General features: G+C 50.7%; 1 protein-coding gene across 3 annotated transcripts in view; it reads right to left on the bottom strand.

Moving 5' to 3' along the window:
- Window positions 1-13,667, bottom strand: part of TTC23L (tetratricopeptide repeat domain 23 like) — an 82,591-nt gene that overhangs the window by 4,227 nt on the left and 64,697 nt on the right. For all 3 annotated transcript variants that reach the window (XM_069220664.1, XM_069220675.1, XM_069220655.1), the window contains one exon: window positions 615-694. In XM_069220664.1, the coding sequence (XP_069076765.1) occupies window positions 615-694 (80 nt within the window). The remainder of the gene's footprint in view (window positions 1-614; window positions 695-13,667) is intronic.

Genomic DNA, 13,667 nt, shown 5'->3' with positions numbered 1-13,667 from the left:
ACGAGGAAGGGTGTAGATAAGAAATATCAGGTGTGGGTGAGATGTTTAACCATGTCTCGGTATCGGCTAACAAGTAGAAGGCAGGGTTTAGGCTGAGATCATGGGATGCTATGCACATTTTTAGCAGCTCATCTAATATTTAGTAGGGTGATCACAAAAGTTCTAACAGGAAATAAAGGTAAGATGTAGTCATTATTAGAGGCAGAATTACTGGTGCGCAGTGTTAGCGATGCCTCAGTGGTTCTATTGTGTAAGGTGTTATGGTGGATGGCGAATTGGTGGGGAGATTCAGGGACAATGCCTATCCATTAAAAGACTGGTTCTTCTGGACGTTTGAGGGCAGCAAAGAAGATATAGAGAGGATGGATGGATGAGTCCAGAAAGGAGGGGTGAAGTGATTAAGAGGTGTGGTGAGATGAGTTTGTAGTGGAGGGAAATACAAATGAGGCGATGCATCATCAGTACAATTGTATGGTGTCGAAGATTACCAGTTATGAGACTTTTTTTTTTTAACTAGTGGAAGTTGCATTCGAATTTAAGGGGGTTAGGGTGACTGCTTAACAGAGGCTCTGAAAGAGCAGTATGACCACTGTGAAGACATACGCATAACTTACTTCAACATATTCAACAGCTCTTGTGTCTGCCTGGGCTTCTTGTGTTGAGAGCCGTAGACTGTCGTCTGGATCTCTAAACACTAAAGTGGTAGAGAAAAGGAAGAACATTAATCAGGGTATGTAGCTCAGTTCAGCAAAATAGAAATATGTACGTTTGATAGGAGCACCCAGTTGACCGGACCTAAAATTAAAGAATACACCAGCTTATTTAAAAGGACTTCATGTTTTTGCTTCTGTTTAACAGACATTCTTGTTTTTACTTCTACATTTTGCAGTAAGCAAAAGTACATTTGCTATGAATAGATAGTCCCCAAGTGGTGGCTTTTCCGAGTGTAACCCATAAAGCCCATGGTATCCTGGTAAGGTTAATTCTATGTGTTGGGTAGACTTCTGGCTTTTATGAGACTCACAAGAATTCTCTGACATCTATGTGATCCGAAGACTGACTCAATGTGTAATTTCCATCCAGTTGAAAATTTTGTATAAATAATGTAAAAATGTGCATCATTTATTTTTCCTCTATGGAGAAATCCTTCCGCCTACACCAGTATTAAGTAAGGGGATGATCTCTATTCTGTATTTCTATGAAGCATCAACTCCCATCTTCAATTGTTTTTTTTGCATGCATTTTCAGGATAAAGAGCTGCCCTCACAATGACCATGAATATTCACTAATGTACACTTACGTGTCTATTATGTACAATTTGCAATGCCACCTTGCTCCCCACTGTGCCAACATTCATGCTCTTGCATTTATAAATACAGAAGTAAACAGTACCAGATTTTTCATATTCATATGCTCAATTATAAAAGTACATTTTCATCAGTCATGGCTGTGTGAATCATGAGGTGGAATAAACTCCCCCAAAATACGTGGATATAGACATATGACCATTAATGAATGCATCCTAGAGACGAGTGCTGCTTCTGCGGGTAATTACCTAGTTTCAATGTTGACAACTGAATAGGCATTTTCCAAAATTATTCACCAGGAGGCCACAACCAGACATGGCAATAGTGGATCATATTTTCAGTACTGGAAGGTAGGACTCAATTTAGTAATTGTACAAGCCATAATTTTCCTGAGGATACCCGCAATGCAGGGTGTCAGTGAGCAGATGTGATTCCGGTGATACCAGTGTGGAGCACATAGGTGCTTCAACAGATGCATGGTTGTGGACTGTTCTGCCTTTCTGAACATTAATAATTTCACTCTCATAAGGTAGTACATTTTTTTTCTCCAAAGTTAGCCAAAACACTGAGCAGTACAGCAGGATGGAGTCACCCGTCCACCAAACTATAAATCAGACCCATAGTCCACGATGATGTTCGTGCTGTTGAAGGGATTTTGTCCTTGAATAATGCTTAAAGTTGCCAATATGCAAATGATACAAAGGGGCATATTTATACTCTGTTTGCGCCGAATGTGCGTCAAATTTTTTGACGCACATTCGGCGCAAACACTGCCCCATATTTATACTTTGAGGTCCGACCCCGCGGACGTCAAAGTTCCACCATGTGCGTCATTTTTTAGAAGGGTGAACCAGCCTTGCGTTAATTATATGCAAGGTAGGCGTTCCCTTCCAAAAAATGACTTTAAGGCACCGTTTTTTAACGCTTGGGTCAGGGCAGGCGTTAAGGGACCTGTGGGCTCAGAAGGAGCCCAGAGGTGCCCTCCCATGCCCCCAGGGACACCCCCTGCCACCCTTGCCCACCCCAGGAGGACACCAAAGGATGGAGGGACCCATCCCAGGGAAGTTAAGGTAAGTTCAGGTAAGTATATTTTTTCGATTTTTTTTTGTGGCATACGGGGGCCTGATTTGTGCCCCCCTACATGCCACTATGCCCAATGACCATGCCCAGGGGACATAAGTCCCCTGGGCATGGTCATTGGGCAAGGGGGCATGACTCCTGTCTTTGCTAAGACAGGAGTCATTTCAATGGGGGTTGGGCGTAAAAAAAATGGCGCAAATCGGGTTGAGGCCAAAATTTTGCCTCAGACCTGACTTGCCCCATTTTTTGACGCCCAAGCTCCATTTTCCCCTACGCCGGCTGGTGTGAGTCATTTTTTTTGACGCACACCAGTCCGCAGCGCCGGCTAACGTCATCCAATAAATAAGGCGCCCGCATGGCGCTTTGGAATGGCGTTAGCCGGCGTTAAAATATTTGGCGCGCAACTGCGTTGGCGCAGTTGTGCGTCAAAAAGTATAAATATGGGCCCAAATGCCTTATTCACATGTGCACTCAGCAACAGTACGCATAAGATGTTGTAGATCCTAAGCGCCTTTAAGAAAAGAACTGAGGATTGAAGATCTTGAATTCACTTTTCCCTCCTTGAAACATAAGCTGCTACCTTACACCTGAAGAAGCCTTCCAGTTTTAGGTCTGACATTAGCCAAGATCTTTTGGTTTTATTAAAATTACATTTAGTATTTTGTGATACAAAGCTTTCAGCTACATTTCTTCATCCATTGGTGTTTCGCTCACTACAACATACAGAATGGAGCAGTGGCTCAGCTCACTTCAACCATTGGCTAAATTTACTGTGGGTGACGGAATTCTGCTCTTTCACCTCATTCACAAGGGGCACATTATGGTTTTTTTTTCTGAAAGAGTGGGATAGCCACTTCAGTAGGATTTGCAGATTTATGGCAAATTCTGCAGAGAGATAGGTTCAGGACTAACTATTCACCAAATATTAAAACGTATACAGTAGACAATTTCCCACTTATTATCTGTTAGGGCAGTGAACTAAGAAGCAGAAGAGAAATTAAAACAGATCATTTCTATGAAAGGAGGTGTGACAGAAGAAGAGTGGGTGAGGTGTTAATGTAGAGAATCTAGTGAAGGACTTTAGTAGAGATCTGAGAGAAGGTTAGCTGAAGGAAATAAGGCAAAATCATACTTAGTGGGGAAAGACAAGTCTACAGACGGTGATGAATCTGTCCCTTTGGAGCAAATGTTGGCCAAGGCACAGGTTTAACTCATTTTATTGTTGGTTGCCGTATTTGGAGGTTATGGTGGAGAAAACAATAAAGGGCAGCCTAAAGAGAACCACCAGTGATTAAGATGCATGTTTTCAGGACATTTTCAGGACACTTCCAATGATTTATGAAGGGCAACCAAAATCTGTCTTAGAACAAGATGGGTCTCCATGTCAGAATATCTGAATAGAGTAGGAATATGTTGGTGGCAGTGCATAGTTAATAGCGATGTCTTATCATAGACTGTTTATTATAAGCTTCAAGCATGAAATGTGTGTACTTATATCCTGGAGGTTGCTTTTCTCAGATGACCCAAGCAGGTTGGGAGAAATACAGCGTGAGTGGGGAAGTTCATTAGGAATATTTACATTTAAAATATTATACCATAATGAACGTGCATCTTTCAATCACTCATTAGAAGTGCCAAAGTACAGTTCTTCCTTTCCTCCTACTAAGATTATGAACAATCCCTATTTTTTGGGAATCCTATTTACTTGTTATAAGGAACTAAGCACTCCCCTGTATATTTTAAGGATATTTTAAGTCACCAAGGAGTTCTATGACCATATAGAGGAACGAGGCAGAAGGCCTTGTAAGGTCCTTTATAAGGTCATATTGCCTTAAAAACCTCCTTCCAGCTGAATAGCTTTTAATTTTAGGAAAAGATATCAGAAGGAAAAGGCAGTTACTGTTTCCTTGTTAAAATGCAGCTGTAATTATCAACCATGACCTCTGTGTAATTATCCTCTGTGACCTGCTGGCAGCAAACTTTGTGAAATAAGAACTCAACTGTAATAACTTATTACATTTGAGTAGCTAAGTAATTTCTTTATTAATGGGGACTAGATGCATCACAAGTCGCCTACAACAGGGAAATTAAAGACCGGGTTTTGTAATGGAAATGTAGGGTTTGCATGTATTATAAGGCAATTGCAACTTGTTCATAAAGACGTTGCACACTTTATGGCCGAAAGGAAGACATAAAAATGCTGCTATAGTTCGTAGGTTATATCAGCTTTTGCTGGGAAATAATTTAAGGTCTGGTGCATTACACACAATTCTTGGTTCTGCGTAGGTGCTCCTTATATCCTCAGACCTCTAAATAAAAGACAATGGGCTCAGTACTGGTTCATCCCTTCCTCTGTCTTTGCCATTGGACCTGGCCTATAAAATGTGTGAAAAGGCTCTGCAAATACTTAACCAATGTCATAGTGACAGATCAATTACCTACAGTCAGAGGATATCATTGATCAATGTGATTGTAAATCCAAAAATGGCCACTTCGACAATGCAGGTAGTACCCAGAGAGTCTGATCCCCATTTAACAAATGAAACTTTCAAATAAGAACCATGTAAGAGTACCTTGGTACCTAGCCCAGGTGCACCTGAGTGAAAAAGAAGGCAAAAAACAATAACTCAATCCTTTCATCTGATACAGCAACATAGCATGGAGGCAAACTACTCTGGAGAATCTGATACAGAATTATCCACTGACCCAGCTTTAGTGGACACTTAAACTAAGGAGATGACGTTCTAAATTTCATTCAACTGGTCACATCAAAAGAGAACACCCTAACATTTCTTTTTGATAGAAAACTTATTTTTGTGTCCCACTTATGTTACATAAGGAAGATGGCTATGCACCAAGAATGTGTTTCTGGGTCTCTTTTACCCTCATTCAATTATGGTCAGCATCCACAAGAGTCTATATGGTGTCCACTGCACCTGAAAGTGGAACAGCTGCTGGGCAGAGGATGGCCACTTGTACAGAGTCAGACTCCCCACAAGACAGCTACTGTACCAGAGAACCTAAAAATACTACTCCTCAAAGACGTGAAATGGCAAAGTGGGTGGCAGTCACTTACCCCTGGGCACAGAGGGCCAATAGTAAGGCTAACTCCCAAAAGCAGTGGGGTGGGACTTCTAGTGGACCTACCTCAGTAAGGCTCAATGTGTCTACTTCCTGTTGTGCCCTCCTGTGCCTTGAGTGGACTGTTGGGGAACAGGGGCGAGGGACCTTCTTCTGCTTAGTCTAACCACAAGCTGCCTGACTGGTGATGCTTCTCAACAATCACTTGACTAATGCAGAAGCAGACTCAAGCACTGGGGAGTCTGCTGTAGTCAGAAAAGGGCTGTTCACTGAGACTGCCTCAGACTGCAAGGAGGAGGTGATGGGCTCGGCTCTCTTGTGCAAACCTTTGGCGTTACTGGAGCAGCAGGAGTCTTCAGCTCAGAACACACGCCTAGGGTTGCCTCCTTTCCCAGAGATAAATACCGGCCATTTGTTGTTGTTTTAAGAGTCTGCAAAGGCCTGGCTGTGATACTAAATTGGACTGGAAGCAAAACTGAATTAATTCACTTGTACTTAGACTTTTCTGTCATTGTTTACTTTAATCTTTAGTCAGGGGTCGTTAGCACATCTCTGGAACACATTTAAAAGTGTTTTCTTTTTATATTTGCTCTTTGAAGAATGTAGAGATACTGGCAACAAAAAAATACCGGCTTTGGGTGATTTTGCTTTCTTTTGTACCGGCTGAAACATTAAAATACCCCGCTCCGCCACCCGCGCCACCTCCTCACCTTCTCTTCCTTTAGGCTTTTTTCCCGCCGCTGCCTTCCCCTGCGGCCCCTCCCCCCTCCTCCTCACCATCTTTTCCTTTAGGATTTTTCCCACCTCTGCCTTCCCCTGCGGCCCCTCCCACCTCCCCCCTCCTCCTCACCGTCTCTTCCTTTAGGCTTTTTTCCCAGCCGCTGCCTTCCCCTGCGGCCCCTGCGGCCCCTCCCGCCTCCCCCCCTCCTCCTCACCGTCTTTTCCTTTAGGCTTTTTCCCGCCACTGCCTTCCCCTGCGGCCCCTCCCGCCTCCCCCCTCCTCCTCACTGTCTTTTCCTTTAGGCTTTTTCCCCAGATGCTGCCATCCCCTGTGGCCCCTCCCGCCTCTCCCCTCCTCCTCACCGTCTTTTCCTTTAGGCTTTTTCCCGCCGCTGCCTTCCCCTGCTGCCCCACCCCCACAGCCTTCCCATTGGACCAGCCCTCCCTCCTCCCAGCTGCCACTCCCACCCTCCCCTCCTTTTATGGCAGCCGCGGCGCGGTAACGAGGAGCAACCCTTGACCCTTCTTCTGCAGGCAGGTCGCTCCCCGCTCCGCCGCCCGCGCCACCTCCTCACCGTCTCTTCCTTTAGGCTTTTTTCCCGCCGCTGCCTTCCCCTGCGGCCCCTCCGGCCTCCCCCCTCCTCCTCACTGTCTTTTCCTTTAGGCTTTTTTCCCAGATGCTGCCTTCCCCTGTAGCCCCTCCCGCCTCTCCCCTCCTCCTCACCGTCTTTTCCTTTAGGCTTTTTCCCGCCGCTGCCTTCCCCTGCGGCGCCACCCCCACAGCCTTCCCATTGGACCAGCCCTCCCTCCTCCCAGCTGCAACTCCCACCCTCCCCTCCTTTTATGGCAGCCGCGGCGCAGTAACAAGGAGCAACCTTTGACCCTGCTTCTGCAGGCAGGTCTCTCCCCGCTCCGCCGCCCGCGCCACCTCCTCACCGTCTCTTCCTTTAGGCTTTTTTCCCGCCGCTGCCTTCCCCTGCGGCCCCTCCGGCCTCCCCCCTCCTCTTCACCGTCTTTTCCTTTAGGCTTTTTCCCGCCGCTGCCTTCCCCTGCGGCCCCTCCCACCTCCCCCCTCCTCCTCACCGTCTTTTCCTTTAGGCTTTTCTCCCAGCCGCTGCCTTCTCCTGCGGCCCCTCCCGCCTCCCCCCTCCTCCTCACCGTCTTTTCCTTTAGGCTTTTTCCTGCCGCTGCCTTCCCCTGCGGCCCCACCCACCCAGCCTTCCCATTCGGCCAGCCCTCCCTCCTCCAAGCTGCCACTCCCACCCTCCCCTCTTTCATGGCAGCCGCAGCGCGGTAACGAGGAGCAACCCTTGACCCTGCTTCTGCAGGCAGGTCACTTCCCGCTCTGCCGCCCGCCCCACCTCCTCACTGTCTCTTCCTTTAGGCTTTTGCTTTTTCCACAGCTGCTGCCTTCCCCTGCGGCGCCTCCCCCCTCCTCCTCACCGTCTTTTCCTTTAGGCTTTTTCCCACCGCTGCCTTCCCCTGCGGCCCCTCCCGCCTCCCCCCTCCTCCTCACCGTCTTTTCCTTTAGGCTTTTTTCCCACCGCTGCCTTCCCCTGCAGCCCCTCCCGCCTCCCCCCTCCTCCTCACCGTCTTTTCCTTTAGGCTTTTTCCCGCCGCTGCCTTCCCCTGCGGCCCCACCCCCCCAGCCTTCCCATTTAACCAGCCCTCCCTCCTCCCAGCTGCCACTCCCGTCCTCCCCTCCTTTTATGGAAGCCGCTGCGCGGTAACGAGGAGCAACCCTTGACCCTGCTTCTGCAGGCAGGTCGCTCCGCCGCCCACGCCACCTCCTCACCGTCTCTTCCTTTAGGCTTTTTTCCCACCGCTGCCTTTCCCTGCGGCCCCTCCCACCTCCCCCCTCCTCCTCACCATCTTTTCCCTTAGGCTTTTACCCGCCGCTGCCTTCTCCTGCAGCCCCTCCCGCCTCCCCCCTTCTCCTCACCGTCTTTTCCTTTAGGCTTTTTTCCCAGCCGCTGCCTTCCCCTGCGGCCCCTCCCGCCTCCCCCTCCTCCTCACCGTCTCTTCCTTTAGGCTTTTTTCCCGCCGCTGCCTTTCCCTGTGGCCCCTCCCGCCTCCCCCCTCCTCCTCACCGTCTTTTCCCTTAGGCTTTTTCCCGCCGCTGCCTTCTCCTGCAGCCCCTCCCGCCTCCCCCCTTCTCCTCACCGTCTTTTCCTTTAGGCTTTTTTCCTGCCGCTGCCTTCCCCTGCCACCCACCCAGCCTTCACATTCGGCCAGCCCTCCCTCCTCCCAGCTGCCACTCCCACCCTCCCCTCATTTCATGGCAGCTGCAGCGCGGTAACGAGGAGCAACCCTTGACCCTGCTTCTGCAGGCAGGTCACTCCCCGCTCTGCCGCCCGCCCCACCTCCTCACCATCTCTTCCTTTAGGCTTTTGCTTTTTCCACAGCCGCTGCCTTCCCCTGCGGACCCTCCCGCGTCCCCCCTCCTCCTCACCGTCTTTTCCTTTAGGCGTTTTCCCGCCGCTGCCTTCCCCTGCGGCCCCTCCCGCCTCCCCCCTCCTCCTCACCGTCTTTTCCTTTAGGCTTTTTCCCAGCCGCTGCCTGCCCCTGCAGCCCCTCCCGCCTCCCCCCTCCTCCTCACCGTCTTTTCCTTTAGGCTTTTTCCCGCCGCTGCCTTCCCCTGCGGCCCCACCCCCCAGCCTTCCCATTCGACCAGCCCTCCCTCCTCCCAGCTGCCACTCCCACCCTCCCCTCCTTTTATGGCAGCCGCAGCGCGGTAACGAGGAGCAACCCTTGACCCTGCTTCTGCAGGCATGTCGCTCCCCGCTCCGCCGCCCGCGCCACCTCCTCACCGTCTCTTCCTTTAGGCTTTTTTCCCGCCGCTGCCTTCCCCTGCTGCCCCTCCCGCCTCCCCCTCCTCCTCACTGTCTTTTCCATTAGGCTTTTTCCCCCGCCGCTGCCTTCCCCTGCGGCCCCTCCCACCTCCCCCCTCCTCCTCACCGTCTTTTCCTTTAGGCTTTTTCCCGCCGCTGCCTTTCCCTGCGGCCCTTACCGCCTCCCCCCTCCTCCTCACCGTCTTTTCCTTTAAGCTTTTTACTGCCGCTGTCTTCCCCTGCGCCCCCCCACCCAGCCTTCCCATTCGACCAGCCCTCACTCCTCCCAGCTGCCACTCCCACCCTCCCCTCCTTTTATGGCAGCCGCGGCACAGCCACGCCAAAGGCAAGCCCATCTGCGCCCGTCGGTGCCAAGACCGCGCCCAGCGCCAGTCCCCCTGGCCCTCTCAGACAAACATACTCCCCCCTCACCATCCACTCACTCAACCCAGGCCCCCGCCCCATGTGCACCCCTTCCAGCCCCACACACACTCATGGCACCTTCACCTGCCACATCTGTCATTTCTCCTGCTCCACATCCCTCACACTACACACCAACCATAGCGACCCCCCTTCAACAAACACAACACCCCCAATGCAATACTCACCTGCTCTGCCACCACCCCAACCAACCAACCCCGCCGCACACCAGCCCACAACCAGAACACACCCCGCAACAACACCCTCATGCACCACACCAATACCACCCACCACAACCGCCTCAACTGCCTGGTCCTCAACACCCGCTCCCTTCACAAACATGCCATAGAACTCTGGGACCTCATCACATCACACTCACCTGACATCGCCTTCCTCATGGAAACCTGGACCAACCCCTCCTCAGAACCAGACATAGCCATCACCACCCACAAGGGATACAAGCTCCAACGCAAAGACCGCCTCAACAGGCCAGGTGGTGCCCACACAGGGACACCATAAAAGTCACCACCAGCTCCCAAGACACTATTGACAACACAAAACACATGCACTTCCTGATCCACATTAACAACAACTCCACCCTCAGAGGTACATTAATCTACAGACCACCAGGACCACGCCCCGCCTTCTGCGACACCATCAGCTCGCACGCCCTCACCTCTACAGACTACATCCTCCTCAGTGATTTCAACTTTCACTTGGAAAACCTACAAGATCACAACTCTACCTCCTCATAGACAACCTCACCAACCTCGGACTCAAACAACTGGTCACCGCACCCACCCACTCAGCAGGACACACGCTCGACGCAATTTTCACCTCAAGCCAACACATAGACTACACCCACACCACCGAACTCCTCTGGACTGACCACCACTGCGTCCACTTCTCCTTCACCAAACCCCCCACACACCACCATCAACACACCACACCCTACCGCATGTGGGACAAGACCCCCACAGAACGACTAAACTCCCAACTGTTTCACAACCCCCCCCCACGCTAACGACCCCAACACAGGAGCACACAACCTCTCCAAATGGATCACCACCTGCGCAGACACACTAGCCCCCCTCAAAAAACACATCGCCACCCCCAACATCAAGAACGCCCCATGGTTCACCCCGAACTCCAAGACTCCAAGCGCAAATGCCGCCAAGCGGAGAAAATATGGCGACTAGAACCCTCCACAACCAACTTCTCCATCCTCAAAACCACCATTCGCACCCATCACCAACTCATACGCACCGCCAAAAGAGAACACTACAAGACAACTCTCAAAACAGCAAAGAACTATTCACCATCATTAATGAACTTGCCAAACCCAAAGCCAGCAACATAGACCCCTCACACACACAGCCCTTATGTGATGCCCTCTCCAACCACTTCCACCACGAAATCCTGGACATCCACAACAGCTTCATACCACACACACCCACCGCACACACCCCTCACTCACCCAACCCAACCCCCACTCATGACCCCCACACCACACTCACGACCTGGGCCCCCACCACACACGAAGAAACCGAAAAAACCATGAACTCCATCCACTCCGGATCCCCCTCCAACCCCTGTCCATACCGCATCTACAACAAAGCCAGCCCAACCATCGCCCCCATACTCTGCAACATAATCAATTCCTCTTTCGACTCCGTCACCTACCAAGATCCCTGGAAGCACGCGGAAATCACCACTCTCCTAAAAAAAAAACAAAGCCGACCCAGAGATCCTCTTCAACTATCACCCCATCTCCCTCCTCCCTTTCCCCGCCAAGGTTGGCGAGAAACTAGTCAGCGCCCGCCTATCCCACTTCCTCGAAGCAAACAACACTCTTGACCCCTCACAATCCGGGTTCCGCAGCACGGAAACCGCCCTCATTGCATGCACTGACGACATCAGGACAAAAGTCGACAAAGGTGAGACCGTCGCACTCATCCTCCTAGACCTCTCCGCAGCCTTTGACACCGTCTGCAACCACACACTCAGCACACGCCTCCACAACATAGGAATTCGCCACGAAGCCTTACACTGGCTCACCTCCTTCCTCACCAACCGGACCCAGAGAGTCCGCCTTCCACCTTTCCACTCCACCACTACCAAAATCATCTGTGGAGTCCCCCAAGGGTCTCTCCCTCAGCCCCACACTCTTCAACATCTACATGATCCCTCTAGCCAACATCCTCCGAGCACACGGAATCACTATCCTCTCCTACGCAGATGACACCCAACTCATGCTCTCCCTCACCCACAACCCCACCACCACCAAAACCAACCTACACGCTGCTCTCCTCGACACCGCCAACTGGATGACTACTAACCAACTCAAGCTTAACTCCAACAAAACCGAGATCATCATCTTCGGCCCCAACAAAACCACATGGGACGACTCCTGGTGGCCCACCACCCTAGGCACCGCACCCACCCCCGCAAACCACGCATGCAACCTCGGCATCATTCTGGACCCCTCCCTCTCCATGACACAGCAAATCAATGCCCTAACCTCCTCCTGCTTCCACACACTCCGCACTCTAAAAAAATCCTTCAAATGGATTCCCCTAGAGACCAGGAAGACAGTTACCCATGCACTCATCAGCAGCAGACTAGACTACGGTAACGCCCTCTACGCCGGCACCACACTGAAACTCAAACGTAAACTCCAGAGAATCCAGAACACAGCCGCACGCCTCGTCCTTGGCCTCCCCTGCCACGAACGAATCTCACCACACCTCAAATCCCTTCACTGGCTACCCATAGACAAGAGAATCACATTCAAGATCCTCATCCACCCTCACAAATCCCTCCACAACACCGGCCCAACCTACCTCAACGAAAGAGTGAACTTCCACACGCAACCTCCGATCAGCCGACCTCGGTCCTTCTCCTACCTCGCCCCCAAAACCTGGAACTCCCTTCCCACCAACCTTCGCAAAACCAAAGACCTCCTTCTCTTCAGAAAGAACCTCAAGACATGGTTGTTCGAACAGTGACCCTCTCTGCCCCCTCCTTGATCCCCCCCCCTCACCTTGAGACCCTCACGGGTGAGTAGAGCGCTCTATAAATGTTTTTGATTGATTGATTGATGCCGGTAAAAAACAGCCAGGTGGCGATCCTACCCATACCTAGGGATGGAGAAGGCCTCTACATCTCAGAGCAATTGATTTGCCGCATTGCGCCCAAAAACAGAGATTGTAGGCTCTAGAGCAGGGGACTTACAACAGGACTGTGACAACAGGGTACGGCAGAAACAAGATGTCAGGTATCGGGGTATTTGGTGACCTGGTGCTTGCACCGTCCCATGAATTAGTCAAGTACAGAGAGGAAGGTTGCCCTCCACTTGGAGCAGAAGGGTCCCTGGGTGTGTGCCTCACTGTCTCAGTAACAGCAACATAAACACGTGCCTCCACTGAGAACCCTGTCTTTCTTTGTATGCACGAGATCCAGCTCCTATATGGAATAAAGGTTTGAGCTCGTCCTTTATGGTTTGCTCAGGGCCTCAACTGCAGCGAAGGTGCCCGGTGGCTGAGATTCTGTTCTTACCTATTGACTATGGTGATTATAACCAATGTCTATTTCGGGATCAGTGCATCGTTGCTCTGAATTCATCATGCCAGGCAGATGCGAAAGGGCCTCATAGCGCTGGAACCACACAGAGCGCAGGTGATCACCAGATGAGCGCTTCCCAGGTACAAAAGGCAGAGTTTATGCGAATGAGCTGCTGCAAAGAGCCAATGGCACCATGTGCATGGCATAAACCCAGAGCCTTGCTGCATCGCTATCACAGCTGAAGGACGAAGGAGATGATGTAAAAAACAGAAAGAGGAAACCCCTTGAGTGGGCTCCTAAAAAACACAATGGATTGAAACTCACTCAGTAAAAATGAAGCAGAAAAAAGGGATCTTGCGATTGTGCAGATACATGAATGGATGGGGCTATAATGTGTCCGACGTACATACGTATATACGTATATGTCACACGAGCATACCAGCACTGTGTGATGCATCTATTAGAGCAGTTTTGAGGTCCGCCACTAGGGGTCAGGGTTACCTTAAATTGAAAAGTGGAAAAGCCAAGACCTAAGAGTAGCGCTACACATTCTTTAACCTGTGTCCTCAAAGCAGTGACCCGTGTCGAACACTAACAAAAGAATCTGAATTAGATCATTGTATTTTTCCTCTGAAAGTATCAAACCACACTGCACACGGAAAGC

This window comes from Pleurodeles waltl, chromosome 1_1 (assembly GCF_031143425.1).
Source record: "Pleurodeles waltl isolate 20211129_DDA chromosome 1_1, aPleWal1.hap1.20221129, whole genome shotgun sequence".
Classification (NCBI taxonomy): domain Eukaryota; kingdom Metazoa; phylum Chordata; class Amphibia; order Caudata; family Salamandridae; genus Pleurodeles; species Pleurodeles waltl.
This window is presented reverse-complemented; position numbering and strand designations above follow the sequence as displayed.